We start from the raw sequence: 21,249 nt of genomic DNA on the forward strand, positions 1-21,249 counted from the left end.
ACCGCTTGTCTTGCCAGTAGATATTATAAAGTTTTCAAATGATGAGTGTCAGTACTGTATGTCATGTACATACACATTCATGGGGAGAACAAAATACTCTCAACTCTGGAGTTTCCTAACTGGTCTTCAAGTAGTCCAATTGCGTATTAGGAATGTTAAAAAAAAAAGTAACATGGGTGGACAATTGACCAATCCAAAGGTGGCCCAATAGCATCGGTCTGGAAGGGTATATAGTCCAGCCTTTCCCTGACTTAATCACACCAACCAATCAACAAGTAGCTTTTATCTGCCAGATGCAAGTTAATAATGTAAGCACATGTCTTATTGGTTGCTGTGGTTCAATGAATATATTGCACCTATATGAAGTATTAGTAAATTATCTCTATATACGCTAATCTAATGGAACAGTGTCCTTAGTTACCAAATGATCAAATCTGATGGTAACATTGTTAATTAGTTTCAGGGGAGGGCTGTCAAATTTTAGCCCAGGGGGCAAAACTTGACTCAGCAGCCTATTGTCTTAAAGGGAAAAAATGCAGGTGGCTCAGTGACCCTGCCCAAGGTAGCCCCTATGGGACCGGCCCGGGGAGCAGATGCCCCTCTGCCCCCCAGCCCAGCCTGCCTCTGCTTGATTTTACCATGCGTAACTTTTGAACTTGTACTTTTATGTACTTTTTTTTTTATTCTGCAAGAGTTTTGCAGGAAGTATTTTTAGAATAAGTTATTTTCAATTTAATGTTCCTTTAATCCCTTCGTTTAGCCCTTCAGTGATTTTAACCAATGCAGCGATACAACAATAGAAAATTGCATTAAAGAACAGGCGGCAATCACACAGCGGGGGTGACTGAGACACTGCTGAACAATCAGGAACAATCATGTGCCCAAAGCTCAATTGCTGCATATTTTTATTGCCAAAAGAGTTTAGCAGAACAATGCTTCAAATGAGCCGGCTCTTTAAATGAATTATAGTAATAGGAGCAGCATTTACTCAAATGTTTTATCAATCAATCTGCATCTAAAATTAACAGTTTGTAAACTACGTATTATCCGCCTGTAGAATTCTTCAGTTATTGAATAATCACAATCAACAAACAGAGAGGCTAGGCTTTCAAAACAGACATATGTTGTTCGCGGAGAGGATTGTGAGGACTTTACTTTTTGTCAGTCTATGATTATCATGTCTTAATGGCAAAATGATTACAATTTCTACAAGGCTTCTTAGTAACATCAGAATGCAAGCGAATATATTATAACAACAGTGTTTAAAGGGGGTTTCCACTTTAAATGGAAATGTTATTAAACTCCCTGCCTTTCCTCTAATGGCACATTGGTAGGGGACACTATGGCATTTCTGGCGTGCTGCAGCTCTCTGTCCGGGAGCTCTGTACCTCTCTCTTGGGCACCTGTTGGGACTGGGACTGGAGCAAATGGCGGCAGCCATAGCGACCCTCCACATCTTGGGAGTGAAGGTGGACATGCAGTCTATAATGGGGTCTGCTGCCACATCCCTTAATTCAGTGCAGAGGCCTCAATCCTCCCTCCCCTCTCACATCTCATGGAGCCGCTGCTGCCTATAAAGGGATCCCGCTATGTCCCTTAATTCACTGCGGAGTCCATAATGCTGCATGCAGTTCCATAATGCCGTACTCCATGTATCTCCATGCACATAAGTTAAATACTGAATGTTTTTTCATGTAGCACACAAATATCAACTTTAAATTTCAGTGTACAAATAAGCTATCAAGTATTTGTGTGCTACATGAAAAAACAGGCAGTATTTAACTTATGTGCAAAACAGAATACTAATTTGCACCCCTTGCGTTGTAACATGGTTTTGTCCAGGAGACTGAAATAAGACATTTCTTAAATTAAGATCCTTAATGAACCAGGCCTAGAGTCTTGACTTGAGGTCGAGAGTAACTCCCCAATAATCGTAACTGTAGTATAAAGATAACAATCCAACTAAGGCCATGACAAGGAAGCTGTCACAACAAAATAATAAACAGGGGTAGTGGAAAAGAGGGGGAAATATGCATGCAATTGAGGTGAGGAATATAAACACAAAGAGGGACAATCTAAACAACCAATCACACACACATGAGAATACAAAGCACAATTTTAAATTAACATAATTAAATACATTTTCTGGACTGGGCCATACAGTGATGGCTTCTCTTTGCCCTTTTGTGGCAAGGGGGGCACACTTATTGATTTGAAATGGATAAGTAATGTATAATAACTGATACAAGAGCACAAAACAGTGTTTGCTGAGTGTGCAATATATCATGATTGAGATCACACAAGGTTAATAATGTAAAGGGACTGGTACTGTCAGCAGGGACTGAAGAAGACCTGGGCCTGTTTATGCAAATTATCAAAGACTAAACTGAGAGAGGAATATAATCATATAGCTCCTAAGGTTACCCATAATTCCAGTCCTAATACAGTAGGTCTTATTTTTCTGATTGGCTATGTTCTGTTCATGAAAAAAAGACATTTCCTGTATTATATACTAAGTGTTATCCAATCATATATACTAGACATCGAGCTATATTATATACTGTGATGATACTATTATTTTTGTAGTGTTGGCGCAGTATTTTAATGGTAAGCTGAGACTGTATACCGTGCTAGACTTTATTATTTTAATATAAACTGCATAATTGCCCACTCTCCCAGAATGTTCGGGAAACTTCCAAATTTCTGGGAGTCCTCCCGGACCCCCGGGAGAGGAGGACAACCTCCCTGGTCCTGGAACACTTAATTAATGAAATGGTGGGGGCAGGGCTTATGACGCGAATTACGCTTCATCATGGGCTACAATGATAGGCTAGATCTGAATATGTGTGTTTATGGGGCGAGGTCAAATGACACAATTCACCGAGCCAATTACCCCACATGCCCATCTGTCCCCTGCATTAACCGGAGGCAAACTTGTCCAAGTTGGCAAGTAAGATACACTGTTAGGTGTTGTTAGGGGAGGTTGTGGTGGGGTATGGAACCACAAACAAGATTTTAACCCTCCAATTTTTCAACTCCTTCTCTTCCGGCCTCTTAACTGATCCATTGCTGCCGCACTTAAATTAGGTTGCATGTGAGAACCAATTGGTAGCCTGCGCAGTGGTTGTCACTCATCCCCCTGCCTTCCAGTGTCTGAAGAATTCAATCATGCCCACTTCAGACTTTACTGCTGGCTTCATACTCCACAATGACTCTGACTGCGCAAATTAGCAACCAGCAGAAGAATAATTTACAACACTGGTGGGTATACACATATGGGTATTTGGTCAATATGGTGAATGACATTTAGAGATAGTAGAAGATGCATAATAGATAACTAAAGTCTTTTACCAGAATTATATAATATCTTAAAATAAACGCTATGTAAGAAATTAACTGAGGCATCTTTATGCAATTTTGCATAGAATTACAAGTTTCCATAGAGATAGGTGCATAACCCAGACATTATTCATCTGCTTTGGCGTTTTGCGTAATACTGTAGAAAGAACTCCTCATCCATATTCCGCTTGTCAAAATGCACATTCCATAACAGCAGTGATCTCGTTGCACAAATTCACGTGCGATCCCCTATATTTGGGGAAAATGCCAATTCATGATTTTGAAGTGCCAAATGCAGGTTCGCTGCCTTGTGGGTCCACTTTGTAAATTAGACGGCTTACACATGTACAGTGGAACCATAAGTCAAGATTTGGCCTTTAAATTTCACTAATGTAAAAGAAATGCTTAAACATATATAAATAATATTTAAAAAATAAAGAAAATACTATTAAAGCAATATTAATCATTAAAAAATGCTTTATTCAAAGAATAAAGCATATTTTTTTAAATCACCTTAGTCTGAGATACTTGTCAAATTGACTTCAACATGAAAATCATAGTGAAGCCTGTCACGAGCCGCGGATCCACTGTACTTGCCTCTATTCTGATTGGACCATAGGTGTATAAAAGGCAGGGAGGGCTTAGCCTCCCTGCCAGTTATAGTTCTCAGTCTCTGTTTGCTGACCTGCTTCTGTGCCCTGTATCTGCATTTGGATTGGATTTCTCATGTATGACCCTTGGCCTTGTTTATTGGACATTGATTCTTTGCCTGTTGCCCTGACCTTTGCTTCGTTTCTGGACCCACCTCGTTTGCTGCCAGCCATGGCATCTTGCCTGTTTCTCACCACGGTACCTGCTTCGGACCTCAGCCTGTTTCCTGACCACGCTTGATTCACTATTCCCCATTACTCTGCGCTACGGTACGTTCATAAACTTGTACTACTCTGAGTTTAAGACCTTGGGGCATCCGAGTACCTGTGAGCATAGCGAGCGCTACGGGAAAGGCGGCTGCTATAGGTGAAGACCTCTCCATCTTGTTCTACAAGTTTATTATAAGACCGATAGCCGTAACAAAGCCATCACTGCCGATAGCATAGCAGTGTTATTGCCGGTAGTAACCCTTTCTTGTATAGGGTAAAGGGGACCAAAGTCCCCTATTTTTCGGTATATAGCACTTTTCACCCATTTTGACAAATCTGCCCAGTAGCTCCTGGTAAGGTAAGTTGATGCTTATGTTCAGAGTTCAGAGCTTATGTACAGGAAGAAGATGTAGGTTGGTGATACAGAATCTGTCAACGTGTGCTGTTCTCAAGTTCTGTGTGACAAGGATAAGGAGATATTGTAACACTTACACTGACAAATTACAACGTGCTCAACTTGAGCTCTCCTTTTCCACCGACTTATTTCAGCTATTAAACCAACCAGCAGCTTGGAAATTAGTGAATCTGCCTTTTGTCTGCTGTGTACATGTTTGATTTAAAAAGATTGAGAATGGGAGATCGCCTCCTATCTATTACAGCTTTTTGTAACTTTTTACTTTTTTACTTTTAAGCATTTTTAAGCATTTACTCTTGTCTTGACTTACCAGTCTTTGTCATACCAAATAATGTGAGTGTGTTCTCTGTACAGCACTATGCATATATATATATATATATGCGTGTCTGTGTTTTCTTTTTCTTTATTTCTCTCCATTCCCTCAACTCGATTGCCGGAACAATTTTTGTCACTAGGAGGGAGCTGAAGAGCTGCCTGGCAATACACAATGTCACTCATGACATGACATAAGTTAACCTAATTTGCCTTTGGTAGTGATAAGATTAAAGCTCCCTTACATCACAGGTAATAGGGAGTGACAGTAGTGGTGGTCTCTGACCTGGATGCAGGAGAAGGTGACGGCAACAAGCGGGTGAATACTGGCTGCATTATGAGCTATGTGTAGTACTGGGCATTACTAATCATGGGAATTATTGGCTTTACTGCTTCTAATATACCATGATAGAATATTGTATTAAGCATTCATGCTACTAATGGACAACGTATTGGGCCTTGCTACTAATACTATTAATGTTACTATTAGGCATCTGACCAGGCAATACTATTCATAATACACATTTTACTGGTTATCATGACGTGAGTGTGAAAGTGTTAATAAAAACAAAGCCACCTGGGCTGCCTAAAAACCCTAGAAAATCCACCTCACACTCCCTATTAGGAGCAAAACACTACTAGGGATGTGCACCGCTGACTTTTGAGGTCTCGTGTTTTGTGTTTTGGATCCGGATTTTCGTTATTTTTGAGGTTCGGATTTGTCTCGCAAAACACTTGACGAAAGGTCTCGGTTCGGATTTAAGGTTTTGGATTCGGATTTTTTTTGAAAAAAACATAAAAAGTTTAAAAATCAAGTTTTTGGGCTTATTTTCACTCCTACGCTATTATTAACCTCAATAACATTCAATAACAAGCATTTCCACTAATTGACAGTGTATTCTGAACACCTCACAATATAGTTATTAGTCCAAAACGTTGCAACAAGGTATCTTTCTGGACTGCGTAGAGGAGTGGGTCACCACAATATATATTAAAAGCCCTGAACTTTTATGATTCGCACCAATAAATGTACCTGGACTGCGTAGAGGAGTGGGTCACCACAATATATATTAAAAACCCTGAACTTTTATGAATCGCACCAATAAATGTACCTGGACTGCGTAGAGGAGTGGGTCACCACAATATATATTAAAAACCCTGAACTTTTATGATTCGCACCAATAAATGTACCTGGACTGCCTAGAGGAGTGGGTCACCACAATATATATAATAAGAAAACCATCAACTTGTATGATTCGCACCAATAAATGTACCTGGACTGCGTAGAGGAGTGGGTCACCACAATATATATTAAAAACCCTGAACTTTTATGAATCGCACCAATAAATGTACCTGGACTGCGTAGAGGAGTGGGTCACCACAATATATTAAAAACCCTGAACTTTTATGAATCGCACCAATAAATGTACCTGGACTGCGTAGAGGAGTGGGTCACCACAATATATTAAAAACCCTGAACTTTTATGAATCGCACCAATAAATGTACCTGGACTGCGTAGAGGAGTGGGTCACCACAATATATTAAAAACCCTGAACTTTTATGAATCGCACCAATAAATGTACCTGGACTGCGTAGAGGAGTGGGTCACCACAATATATATTAAAAACCCTGAACTTTTATGAATCGCACCAATAAATGTACCTGGACTGCGTAGAGGAGTGGGTCACCACAATATATTAAAAACCCTGAACTTTTATGAATCGCACCAATAAATGTACCTGGACTGCCTAGAGGAGTGGGTCACACAATATATTAAAAACCCTGAACTTTTATGAATCGCACCAATAAATGTACCTGGACTGCGTAGAGGAGTGGGTCACCACAATATATTAAAAACCCTGAACTTTTATGATTCGCACCAATAAATGTACCTGGACTGCGTAGAGGAGTGGGCACTGGGCACCACAATAAAATATATAAAAAACCTTCAACAGGTCTGCATTACACTACACATACGGCTGCTCCTCCATCCTCTCCATCATATACATGTTGGAGTTTTAGCGTGTGACAACCTCTTGTTTTTGATAATGTCAGTGCATTTTGAATATTTTTCAATTTGCCCCACACCACTGAATGTACTTTATCTATGATACGCATCTATCTATCTTGACTGCGTAGTGTGGTGGCCCCGGTACACATTTTGGTACCGAGGCCACAATATAATTAAAAAACCCTCCATGTGTCAGAATTCCACCAAACAAGTATCTGGACTGCGTAGTGGGGTGGCCCCGGTACCCAATTTGATACCGGGGCCACAATAAAATAAATACACCCTCAACTGGTCTGAATTCCACCAAACAAGTATCTGGACTGCGTAGTGGGGTGGCCCCGGTACCCAATTTGATACCAGGGCCACAATACCTCCTCCAAACATGGTACAGACAATTCGTCATTGAGATCCCATCAAGTATGTTAAAGACAGACAGGGTCGAAGTGTTATTGGTTGACTTTGTAAACCAAAAAACTGTCCCTGTTGCACATAGTCGTGCAATGAAGACTGACTTTTTCATTTAAAGGCACCATCTTTCAAGTGTAGTGTTTGTAAGTCTAAGTCATATTATACTTTTGGTAAAATTGGTTTATTTTGTTCCTCTTTATGGTAATTACTAATAGAATTAAAGTATTAAATAGAAGCGGCAGTTCCTCTTTATGGTAATTAGTAATAGAATTAAAGTATTAAATAGAATTAAAGTATTAAATAGAATTAAAGTATTAAATAGAGTGGTATAGAGTTGTAGTGTGGTATAGATAGAGTGGTCCCCACAATATAATAATAAAACCCTCAACTGGTCTGAATTCCACCAAACAAGTATCTGGACTGCGTAGTGGGGTGGCCCCGGTACCCATTTTGATACCGGGGCCACAATAAAATAAATACACCCTCAACTGGTCTGAATTCCACCAAACAAGTATCTGGACTGCGTAGTGGGGTGGCCCCGGTACCCAATTTGATACCGGGGCCACAATAAAATAAATACACCCTCAACTGGTCTGAATTCCACCAAACAAGTATCTGGACTGCGTAGTGGGGTGGCCCCGGTACCCAATTTGATACCGGGGCCACATTACCTCCTCCAATTTCCAAGTGTAGTGTTTATAACATCTTAACACTACACTAATTCTAGCACGTCAAAACCTCTTGTTTTAAATAATGACAGGGCATTTAACTTTTGATTTAATTTATTGAATTTGTTGGCATTTTCTTTTACTTTTTGAACATGGCAAACGACTGTTGAATGGTCACATAATGCCAAAAAAAAAGTTGCAAGATGGAATTGTCCTTGGGCCCTCCCACCCACCCTTATGTTGTTGAAATAGGACATGCACACTTTAACAAACCAATCATTTCAGCGACAGGGCCTACCAAACAACTGTGGCTGAAATGATTGGTTTGTTTGGGCCCCCACACCAATAAAACAATTCATCTCTCCCTGTACAAACTAAACAGGCTCTACTGAGGAAAGATGTCGTCCTTATCCTCAACCTCTGATTCCTCTCCCCCTACAGTGTGTACTTCCTCCTCCTCACACATTATCAATTCGTCCCCGCTGGACTCCACAACCACAGTCCCTCTGTACTGTCTGGAGGGCAGTGCTGTACTTCATTGAGGAATTGATTATTCATTTTTATAAACATCATTTTTTCAACGTTGTGAGGAAGCAACCTCCTTCGCCGCTCACTGACCAGGTTCCCCGCTGCACTAAAAACTCTTTCCGAGTACACACTGGAGGGGGGACAACTCAGTTAAAAAATAGAGCCAGTTTGTACAGGGGCTTCCAAACTGCCTTTTGGAGTTCTACCACATCACTACCTCTAGTTAATTTAGATTGCAAGGCTTGTAAATATAAATACTTTGAAGATAAAAAAAAGCAGGCTGCACAGACTGTGGAGCTAGAAAGTGAAATTAAATGGACCACGTTACTTTGGTGGCTATCTATGCCCCCCCCCGCCCTACACTTGTAGTTGAATATAAATAAAGCAGCCTGCATAGACTGTAGAACTAGCAATTCAAATATACAAAGAAATGGACAAAGGCAGTTTGGTATCTGTCTGCATCAGATCCCCTCTCCACTAGGAGTAAAACAGAAAACTTTTCAGCCGTTATATAATCTAGAATATAAATAGAAATTGAGAAATGCAATTTGGTATCTGTCTGCATCATAATCATCAACATCCTCCTCAGCGCCAGCTACATCAATATCCTCCTCCCAGTGTACAACATTCACACCTTCATTAGCCAAATCTGTAACTGGACTGTGGGTGATCCTTCCAGCATATGCAGAGGGCGTGCTGCAAATGCTGGATGGAGTCACCTCTTCCCGTACAGTGATGGGAAGGTCAGGCTTCACAACCAACAACACCCTTGGACTCGCCTTGGGGATTTGTGATGTCATCTGTTTAGAAGGCAGAGTTCTTTGCTGTTTTGTTGTTGTTGCTGACAGCATAACTCTCTTAAATTTTTTGTAGGGGGGGGGAGGAGGGCTTAGATCCTTGGGTGAAGCTGGACCACTAGTCATGAACACGGGACAGGGCCTAAGCCGTTCCTTGCCACTACTTGTCGTAATTGGCATATTGCCAACTTTACGGTTCTCCTCAGATGATTTTAAGTTTCTTTTTTTGCTGTTTTTTGAGAACTTGGGCTTTTTGGATTTTACATGCCCTGTACTAGGAGATTGGGCATCGTGCTTGCCAGACGACGTTGATGGCATTTCATCGTCTATGTCATGACTAGTGGCAGCAGCTTCAGCATTAGGAGGAAGTGGGTCTTGATCTTTCCCTACTTTATCCTCCAAATTTTTGGTCTCCATTATATGTAGCACAAGATACTGCAGAATGTGGGAACTTGGTAATATTGCAGTACCAATGGACTTATACTGCTGGATTGGTTTTGCAAATTTGGTTATAATTATATATTTTTTTTTTAATTTTTTATTTTTTATTTTTTTTTACTTTTTTTTTATTTTTTAAAAACTTGGGAATAATGGGGAAATAACTATGCCCTTAGAAGCACAGAGCACAGGACACAGCACCACTGGACTGAACAGGACACGGCACAGGACCCAGCAGCACTACGGAACTCAGCAGGACAGAGCACAGGACACAGCACCACTGGACTGATACTGCAGAATGTGTGAACTTTGTAATATTGCAGTACCACTGGACTTTTACTGCTGAATGTGTGAACTTGGTAATATTGCAGACGGAGTACCAATGGGCTTATACTGCAGGATTGATTGTGCAAATTTTGTGGTAATTAAAAAAAATTAAATTAGTTTTTGGTATTTTTTTAAATAACTTTTTTTTATTTTTTTAAACACAGGGGAATATTGGGGAAATAACTATGCCCTTAGAAGCACAGAGCACAGGACACAGCACCACTGGACTGAACAGGACACAGCACAGGACCCAGCAGCACCACTGACCTCAGAAGGACAGAGCACAGCACACTGCACCACTGGACTGATACTGCAGAACACAGCACAGCACAGCACAGCACAGAACTAAACAGCACAGCATAGAACTAAACAGCACAGCACAGAACTAAACAGCACAGCACAGAACTAAACAGCACAGCACGAGATCTACCAGGACAGAGGACCACCTAACACACCCTCCCTCTACCCTGATCAATGCCCGAGTGAAGATGGCGGCGACTAGCGGGGAATTTATAGGATCCGAATATCGCGAGATCCGACAACGGGATTATGAGTCAGAGCCTCAGTTTCAGATTTGAATTTGGCGCCAATACCCGGATCTGTCTCGGATCCGACTCGGATCGGCAACGTTCGGGTGGGCTCGGATTTCATAAATCCGAGTGCGCTCATCCCTAAACACTACCACTACTAAGATTTAGTTCAAGAGCTGACACTCCTTGAAAGTCTTCCGTTAGTACGTGAATTTGCAATCAACACCCAATCTAGCAAAGGTACTGTAAACCAAACAATTCCAAACACACATGTAGCGCTATAAAAGCCATTGTAACTTTGAACAATTTCTCAAGCCTTATTCTATTACTGTTTTATTAATCGCGTAGGAGTCCAAACTTAAGGGCTAAATTGGGAATTGTCTGTGGATAATGCCACAGGAAGAGTTAAAGGAAGCGTAGCAAATTTGTTTCCAGGGTTGGTGGTGAGGCATCATATTCTATTATAGCCTAGGGCAGCACAAGCTAGGATACACCCAGATGTGAATATTTAGAGTATATGCTGGAAAAACCTATAATACTTAAAGCTTCTACAATTCCCAATACATATTGCAGATATGCCATTTAACTGGTTAATTAAAGTGCAGCTGTCACCTGTCACTCATAATGGAGACAGACGTTTCTAGGATGAAGTAATATTCTTGAGATTGCAGCGAATTCACAAGGTACTAGTAACATCATTAAGGGCTGAGGCTCTGCAGTCACTTGTTCCTAGAGATTTCATAGGCTGAGTATTGCCTCATCTCACATCTTCATTTAAAAGAATGTTTTGTTTTTCCCGGGGAGATGGTTGCATAAGAGAAAATAAGGACTTAAAGAGCACACACCTAATATCTCATTGAGAATAAAACATATAATCCTAAGAACATACATGTAGGGTCCGATTCACCAAGGCACGTATCTGCCGATTTTGAGCATATCGTACACAAAATCACTCTTTGCATGCCCAGAACTGGACCATATGCCAGTAAACGCAGTCATGTCCTCAAAGACACTTACACCAGCCTACATTTTTGGGGTGTGAACCGGGTGGGGGAATTTGACTGTAGTCAATTTACAGTAGGGGTGTGCCAAACTCAAGCACACGCGGCCACGTCGCATCAAACTGTGGGTATCTTAAAGTTACTGCTCCAGCTTCAGGGCTAAGTCCTGGTCAGTAGTGATGACAGCCTCATATGCATGCGATCACATGTATTTGCAAGCAGTTCAGTAGACATTAAGAACATCCTAATAAATGTATTTCTTCTTTTTAAAATAAACAATTTTGTATTACTGTTTTATCATCCATGCCTATATTATTAACAGGTGACATTAATTCAATATTTATTTTTGTATTTTTTTGAGTGCATTCTTTTGCAATTCTATGTTTTACGTAAGTATTGGACGTATCCTGCAGTGTCTTTTGTAGCAGAGCACAGCAGACCTACATCCAATTTCATCAGCACACGTATCGTCAGATTTGTTCCTTGTTGAATTGGGTAGTATGCAGAATGCATGCCTTGATGAATCAGGCCCATAGTGTTGATTGTGGAAGCACCTGCCTAATATCAGATTGTAGTGTTTCTTTTACAATTATTATTAAACATTTATCTTTACTTAAGTGGAAGTCTGAGCTTTCAGGACCACTGCATATGCATGAATCAGCTGGCCAAGTCATCCCCCCTGAGAATGGCCCAGCGATAAAGTCAGCCCTAATGGTTACAGGCCAGTATTGCCAAGCTGTCGCTCAGCTGCCCCAATGATATGTTATTGCCAAATTGTGGCGATAGATGATTTTATATTGTGGCTATAAGTGGCAATAAAAATAAAAATTATAGTTGCATGTTAATAAATAGACCCTTAAGGTCTAATGCATATTTTCCAACTTATGAAACCTCCCCCCTGGTAGATCGCCATTGCCTATATGGGGCGGTGCTTAATGTTGCGAGATTGCATCATTAAACCCGCCTCCACCACGGTTCGGGAGGATTCCTACTCTTACAGGAGTCTGTGAAGACTCTCCGAAATTCGAGAGCCCCCCAGTAATTCCGGGAGAGTAGCTAAGTATGATTTAATGCCATTTTTCAGATTAGACTATTGGATAATATTCAGATGTATTTATCTGGTCACCACACCTCTCTGTAGAATTTTATGTCAAATGATCATGTTGTGCAATTAATCGTAAGATATAACTTGCTTCCTCTGACATTTTCAACAGAAATGCTGCAGAAAAGACAGAGGCAGTGATAGTGGGAGAGTAATTGGCAGCGTCTTGTGAGTCTACAAGTCACCCTGCTGTCTGCCTCTCTCACTTCACCATGTGTTATATATTGTTTCTCTTTCAATTGTGCCATGCACACTGTGCAAATCCAGATGTCCTCAAGAGCAAAACGTTATAATTAGCATATTCTATTATTTGACCATGCACTGGGGGAATGTATGTATACGTTTGGCTTTTAACGTGTGCTCCTAACAGTAAAATACTTCAAATGAGTCCTGTAATTAGAGATGGGCGGGCTCGGTTCCCCGAGATCCGAATCCTACCGAATTTAGGGTATCCGAGTACCAAGCCGAGCACGCTCGGTACTCTCCCGCCCATTCGGTTTCGAAATCTAGGCAAAACGTCATTGTGACGTATTCGTTTTTCTGAGCTCGGATCTCGTGAGATTTAAAAAGCATAAATACCAGTCTCCACAGCAATCCATCGCCATTTGACAGGGAGAGAGCAGGGTTAGGTCACACTGGCTATATCAGCGCTGGGACAGTGATTGATTGTATTCAACAGCATTGAAAGCTTAATACCAGATTGTTACAGCAGTAATAGGAGAAGAGAGGAGGGTTTTTTGTTCAGTTTCTGTCACTCCAAGTGCTATTCGGGTGTCCCCCATTATTTTGCAGAAATTTATCTGTGAAAAAAGTACTATATTGCAGCACTTTACTAATAAATATATTTAGCACTTCCATTTGCTTTTGGGGTGTCCCCCATTCTATTGCTGAAATTTATCTGGCTGTGAAAAAAGTACTATATTGCAGCACTTTAATAATAAATATATTATATATCCAGATGATGACGATAACATCTTTTTAAAACTTTCTATTTAAGTCTAGGGTTCAATCTACCCCCAAAGAGGAAAGGGAATTGGGGCATTTCCATATCACGTACATTGATTTTCCAACAAAATAGCAAAACAAAACCAAACAAAACCAAAACCAAAACACGCAATGGCGGTTTTGCAAAACCAAATCACAACGGTAATCCAGATCCAAAACCGAATACAAAACCAAAACACAGGGGTCAGTGAGCATCTCTACCTGTAATACAAGTGGATTTCTTGAGTACAAATGGACAGGACATGTAAAGTACATAACATACAAATTTAATCTCCAGGAGCCTCACAAATTACGGGTAGTACCAGGGGCAGGCTGGGCTGGGGGGCAGGGGGGTGTATCTGCCCACCAGGCCAGTCCCATAGTGGGCTACTTTGGGCTGGATCACTAGGCGATCTGATTTTAGAATGTATCTAATAGGCTGCTGAGTAGTACTCCTGAACCCCAGGAGAGCAGGGGGAATTGAGACTTGTGAACCAGAGAATGATTATGTGATGACGGATGAAGAGGCAGCAAGCAAAAGAATATCAAAAGAATATCAATAATATGGTGAGTCAATGTTTACGATTAGTGACATCTGTGGTATTTTCTCCTACATGGTTTGGACACTCAGTCAAGGTTCTGTGCAATCTATTGTTAATCTATTGTTAATATAATAATGTGTGCCAGTGGGATTGTGTATGGTATACCACGCAGTATAGCATAATGTAACAGCTACAATTTGTGTGAACATAATAATTATTATTCACAGAATTCCTAACACATACGCTTATCTTTAAGTTTGGTGATTTCATTAGATTTTGGAAATAAAGATTCAAAGGGGCATATTCAATTCTTTAGAAAATGTTGTTTCATTGCTAAAGAGCAGGCCCGGCCAACCTGGGGCTCTTCGGGGGTAAATGTATCAAGCTGCGAGTTTCCGGCTGGATTGAAAAGTGGAGATGTTGCCTATAGCAACCAATCAGATTCTAGCTATCATTTTGCAGAATGTACTAAATAAATGATAACTAGGGGCCTGATTCATTAAGGATCTTAACTTGAGAAACTTCTTATTTCAGTCTCCTGGACAAAACCATGGGCCTGATTCATTAAGGATCTTAAATGAAGAGGTATCTTATTTCAGTCTCCTGGACAAAACCATGTTACAATGCAAGGGGTGCAAACTAGTTTTATGTTTTGCACATAAGTTAAATACTGACTGTTTTTTCATGTAGCACACAAATACTTGATAGCTTATTTGTACACTGAAATTTAAAGTTGATATTTGTATGCTACATGAAAAAACAGTCAGTATTTAACTTATGTGCAAAACAGAAAACTAGTTTGCACCCCTTGCATTGTAACATGGTTTTGTCCAGGAGACTGAAATAAGATACCTCTTCATTTAAGATCCTTAATGAATCAGGCCCCATGTTACAATGCAAGGGGTGCAAATTAGTATTTTGTTTTGCACATAAGTTTAATACTGACTGTTTTTTCATGTAACACACAAATACTTTATACCTTATTTGTACACTGAAATTTAAAGTTGATATTTGTGTGCTACATGAAAAAACAGTCAGTATTTAATTTATGTGAAAAACAAAATACTAATTTGCACCCCTTGCATTGTAACATGGTTTTGTCCAGGAGACTGAAATAAGAAGATTCTCAAGTTAAGATCCTTAATGAATCAGGTCCCAGGAGAGCCACATGTTTGCCAGGCCTTCTATAAGGTCACACCATATGAAAAAAACTGTTCATCCATGGCTAGAGAACATAGCGTAGAATTCAGGGGCCAGTAATTGAAATCTAAGAGTCAACAGGATCTTTTATGGAACTATGAAATATGTGCATCCATTGGCATCAATAGAGATTACTCCAAAGTTAGAATCCATTGGTAGTTTTAAGTGTTTTAAAATGGCTTTCTCGTTTCCAAGAAATTTCCAACCCCAGTCATCGTAATTCCAAGATATCTATGTAAAAGCCCCGAAAGCTTAAGATTTGCTTGGCTGTTAGTTAAAGGCATTCTGCAGTTTTCCTAATTAGCTTTGCTCATGGGAAGTCCATTATACAAAGTTAAATAGTTTCCTCTTTGAAAAAGAACTTTCTAGAACAACTTCAGGGGGTAAATGTATGAAGTTCCGCGTTCTTCAACACCCGCGAGTTCGGCGTCTTCAGCGCTTAAATTTAAAGTGGCTCTGCCTTGTAAAGGGAAACTTCCATTTACAAGGCAGCGCCGCTTTAAATTTAAGCGCTGAAGACGCCGAACTTGCGGGTGTTGAAAAGCCCGGAGCTTCATACATTTACCCCCAGATCTGACACATTCCTGAAACCATTAACCATTCCTTAGCCCTCTCACAGCTAAGCATGAAATTGCTTCCTTACATTTATATTCACTATTTGTCTGCTTCCTCTTATCCCTTTAGAATTTTTTGCACCCACTCTGCCACATTATAGCAACACTTACACGAATATTCATCATTCCCCTCACAACTGACACTTTCTCCTCTGCCACTAAGCATGCCATGATCACGGCAGTTTTTAAAAAGATCTCTTTCTTCATAATGTCTTCTGAACCACCTTTCACCTTGTTTCCACCATTTACACTCCACAGAGACCACAGTTGACAAAGACCTCATTATCCTCAAGTAAAAGGGGCCAATTCTCTGTACTTCTTGTCATAGACCATTCCTGTGCCTTTCATAGCGATAAGTGTCATTTTATATGGATAGAATTCTCTTATCTCTTAGCAACTGTGATCAGGGCCGGATTAAGGGAATGGAGGCCCCTGGGCTAAGGGGGCTTTCATTCCCCTGTGAGGGCCCCCCCAGTGAGCCGAGCCACCCCGCCCCCACCCCCAAGGCACTTACCTCCTTCTCCTGGCAATGCAGTCCTTCCCCGGCGCGCTGTACGCTCTTTACTGAGGAGGTCTCGTGAGAGTGAGACTCACAAGATCTCAGTAAGGAGCCTACAGCGTGTCAGGGAAGGACCGCAGTGAAAGTGCTCAGCACCATTGATCGCGCCGGGGGGCGCCCCTGACCGATCAATACTGCCTTTGAGCACTTAAAAGGGCCCCCTGGATGCCCAAGGCCCCTAGGCTGTAGCCCAGTTAGCCCTATGGTTAATCCGGCCCTGACCGTGATATAAACTTGGTTTCCATGATATCATCCTAATCCTTCTATGGATAATTTATTCTCCGGTACTTAATTCTATTGGGTTACATGTCTTCTCTTGTTGGCAGGCTATTTTCTTATGGGATGCAGTGAGTTCTGTGCAGATGATCCCTAAACTTAAACCCACCTTTATGGTGATGTCTGGCTGGGCTCATTTCTCTATAGTGTGGTACCCGCATCAGTTTTCCCTCTGCACCTCTATGGGGTAGGAGGAAAGACCTGTGATGTTACATCGCCGCAGAGAACCTTTAGGACTCTGTGGTGCATTGCGGGGTATTGAATTACCCCCTATAAGCGTCAATCCCGGCTTTTTTTTTTCTTAAGAACTTTATTTATAATATCCATCACACAAAATACACAAGCGAAGTGAGAGCCTGGAAGAGCCAAAATAAGTGACAGCATACAAGTCAGACAGAGAAAATGTAACAAAATGTAACAACCAAAAATGCTACAAATATATAATGTATAAAAGTGAGCAGGATATACATACAGTTAACTGGCCAAATTAAGACTTAGGGGTATAAAAAGTTTTGAAAAGACCAGGGGCTAAATGTATCAAGCTGAGAGTTTTCCGGCGGGTTTGAAAAGTGGAGATGTTGCCTATAGCAACCAATCAGATTCTAGCTGTCATTTCGTAGAGTGCACTAAATAAATAACAGCTAGAATCTGATTGGTTGCTATAGGCAACATCTCCACTTTTTCAAACCCGCAGTTTAGTAAATCTAGCCCGTAGACTATGTCAATAACTGCTTTTGACAGGGATTGGCAGCAGAGCTTTAAATAAAGGAGGCGTTTTCTTTAAAAGGCAGCATTTGATTGGTTGGAGCCTTAATTCAAAGAGCTGCCGTTATAATAACGTTACTCAGCTGTGATTGTGGGGAATATTTATTTCCTCTGTAAATCAGACTTCACATCTTTGCCTATTTAAAAACACTGCAGGGATTATGTGGCCTATTTACCAATTATTGGGGTTTTCCCCACTGATATTTTTCAATCTAATTCGCAGCTTCTTGCTCTGAATTATCATAGCTATTTATTATTATTTTCCTGCCGGAACAGCAATTCCTTAAACAGCTGTCCTGGGGAAGCACTGTCACCCTCTAGTTATGTCGTTTGCTGCAGCGGTGAAAGACATCACTTCCTTGTCTGCATATACTGCACATGTATGTAGTGTCAATTACGGAGAGATTACACTCTCCGGCAGGACATAAAATAAGACAAGATATATTTATTACCATCTTCAGACAAATAACTATCTATGATTTCTCTGGCATTAATGCTTTGAAAAATGACCCTGATACTGATACATTCCATCTTTCTCTCACGCCGCTCCTCATCTGCCTCCCCTCTCTGTCTCCCCTTACACTGGCTCCCCTTCCCCTACAGAATCCTTTTCAAACTCCTCACCACCACTTACAAGGCTCTCTCCCACTCTACTGCCCCCTATATCTCTAACCTCCTCTCCATTCACACTCCTGCTCGCTCCCTGCGCTCAGCCAATGATCGCCGACTCTCCTCCACTCTTATCACCTCTTCCCACTCCAGAATCCAAGACTTTTCCCGTGCCGCCCCCCTTCACTGGAATGACCTCCCTCGTTCCATCCGCCTCTCCCCTACTCTGTGCTCCTTCAAGCGGGCACTGAAAACCCACCTCTTCCTTAAAGCCTACCAACCATCCACTTAACCCCTTCACCTCCACTTGCTCTCCCCTCTGCCTCTTCTGGCTCCCCTTGTGTCTTTCTGTTTTCCCTCCCTTAGGATGTAAGCTCAAATGAGCAGGGCCGTCTTCCCTCCTGTCTCCTCACCTTTTCTTCTGCTCCATGTTTATTGCTGAACTTGCCTGGAGTTTCTGAAGTACTGGTATTTTTGTTTATTGTTTTGTGCTGTCTTACCCTGTATAGTGTACTGTTTGTATGGTGTACGGCGCCGCGGAAACCTTGTGGCGCCTAACAAATAAAGGATAATAATAATAATAATAATAATAATCATTTTGGGTAGAATATATTTTAATAACTAAGGGCCTGATTCATTAAGGACCCTTAAATGAAGAGGATTCTTATTTCAATCTCCTGGACAAAACCATGTTACAATGCAAGGGGTGCAAATTAGTATTCTGTTTTGCACATAAGTTAAATACTGACTGTTTTTTCATGTAGCACACACATACTTGATAGGTTATTTATACATTGGAATTTAAAGTTGATATGGGTGTGTTACAAGACAAAACAGTCAGTATTTAACTTATGTGCAACACAGAACATTCATTTGCACCCCTTGCATTGCAACATGGTTTTGTCCAGGAGACTGAAATAAGAATCCTCTTAATTTAAGATCCTTAATGAATCAGGCCCTAGGCCCCTATCTCTGTTGAATGTACCTATTCCCTGTGTCCTACTACTTCTATGTACCTATTCCCTTCTTAATTATAAGCTGTATCAATCAGGTCCACATATTTTTATAAATAAATATCATTTTGTATATACAAATAAGAGAGGAGATGCTCGATCCATGTGACAAGCAAGGGGTACATCATCCGGGAGCCACGCTAAGCAATAATAATGAACACAAGCATTTCTGCCACTTTCTATTAATTGTAAGTAAAAACACTAAAATTAAAAAGTCAATTTCAAACATTTGTTGCATTATATGTGCAAAATATATGTAAGCTTATGATGGCTCGCAATTAGTTTCTGTAGATTTGATTATTTGGGAGGAATTGATTTTGGCCTTGCTCAATGCGTCGTTAATTCTATTACCGTAAATACGGTAATTTAAATCCTGATTTCTGCTCATGGCTCCTTGAGCTGCGAGCAAAAACCAGCGTTAAAGATTACCGCATTAACGGTAATAGTGCGTACTATTACCGTACTAGTGCGCAGGCCGTGTTGCTTTCGGTGGTAACACGGCCAATTGAATTCCATCCTTTGTGTTTTTCTATATCTACAATTTCCCCAACTGCACAGTGCTGATAAAAATCTGACACTTTATATATCTATATATAAAAAAATAATAAAAATAATAAGACTAATAATAATTAGACGCTTACTGTTCTCACCTCTTTCTTGTCTCTCTATCACTTACTCCTAATCTTCACCATCACTGTGACACATCTGTCCTTTCCCATCCCACATTCTGAGGTTTTTAATTTGTTTTCCCGCAGATAGCATCTTGATTTATTCCACATGGAGTTGTGACCTTATCTGTCTGTGACAGTTGGGAAGAAATAAAGGTTGTCACCCTGCACTCACCTCGAGCTGAAAGCTTCTTGGTGTTAATGATTTTTGCTGCATACTCCTGACCAGATAAAACTTTCACGCATCTGCGGACAATGGAGAAAGCTCCCCTAGGGAAAAAAACAGACAGCACAGTCAATTTTTGTTGCCTTTAGCAGTTAGAAATAGCAATAATGATCACTGACGATACCAGGAATTATGTACCGGTACAAAATAAACTACTTTTTGGGAAAACAATACAGGTGGTTTAAGTTATGAGTTGGAAAGGCTGAAAAGGTTTTCTAACTAAGTTACAGGTAATCTCACTTGTATTTAAAGTATATTACTTTCATTAACTTACTTATTACTGTAGTTTAATGAGTTGTCTGTATGTGAATATCACTTTCTCTTCAGTTCCAGCTTTAGATAGCCGAAGTTTTAAGGAATTGCAAATTATATTATTCCAAAGATACCAACCCAAACCAAGAAATATGATTGGTCCTCTTTGTCCCCTGCCCGCTACCGAGCAGGATGCATTAAAGTGCGGATTATTAATGTGGCTTTCAAGTCCAAACCACCAGTTATCATCCTGCAGTTTGGAAGACGGGATCTCAAACTGCATGTAAGGTGTGGTGGTCTGCAAACCGCATGTGTGCGAGACATCCAGTTTTACATTGCAACTTTCCTAAGTGGAGTGTCTGGCAAGTTGGACTGTGCCTGGCTCAACAGGCCAGGCAGGTACCATCCCTTCAAGCTCACATGTTTTGTGAAATTAGCATTTGCATCTGCTACAGGGCAAGTACAAATACTCGCTGATGATGATGAATTGCTGAAGCAGAGATTGACGCATCTCGCAATGTATATGGGCGAACATACACTTTTTTAAGAGTTATTTACTCCCATTTTTCCAACTCTGCAACAGCCTCTAAGGGGTATATTTACTAAACTGTGGGTTTGAAAATGTGGAGAAGTTGCCTATAGCAACCAATCAGATTCTAGCTATCATTTATTTAGTACATTCTACAAAATGACAGCTAGAATCTGATTGGTTGCTATAGGCAACATCTCCACTTTTTCAAACCCGCAGCTTAGTAAATCTAGCCCGAGGTCTCTACTAGTAAGAATAATCTGTGAAGTGTAAAA

At 40.7% G+C, this 21,249-nt stretch overlaps 1 protein-coding gene across 5 annotated transcripts in view; it reads right to left on the reverse strand.

The window, feature by feature from the left end:
• The window catches only part of CAMK2A (calcium/calmodulin dependent protein kinase II alpha), a 180,873-nt gene that overhangs the window by 97,827 nt on the left and 61,797 nt on the right, over positions 1 to 21,249 (reverse strand). For all 5 annotated transcript variants that reach the window (XM_075210047.1, XM_075210045.1, XM_075210050.1 and 2 more), the window contains exon 2: positions 20,143 to 20,237. In XM_075210047.1, coding sequence (XP_075066148.1) covers positions 20,143 to 20,237 — 95 coding nt within the window. The remainder of the gene's footprint in view (positions 1 to 20,142; positions 20,238 to 21,249) is intronic.

The sequence above is a fragment of the Mixophyes fleayi genome, chromosome 4, assembly GCF_038048845.1.
Source record: "Mixophyes fleayi isolate aMixFle1 chromosome 4, aMixFle1.hap1, whole genome shotgun sequence".
In the NCBI taxonomy this organism is placed as follows: domain Eukaryota; kingdom Metazoa; phylum Chordata; class Amphibia; order Anura; family Limnodynastidae; genus Mixophyes; species Mixophyes fleayi.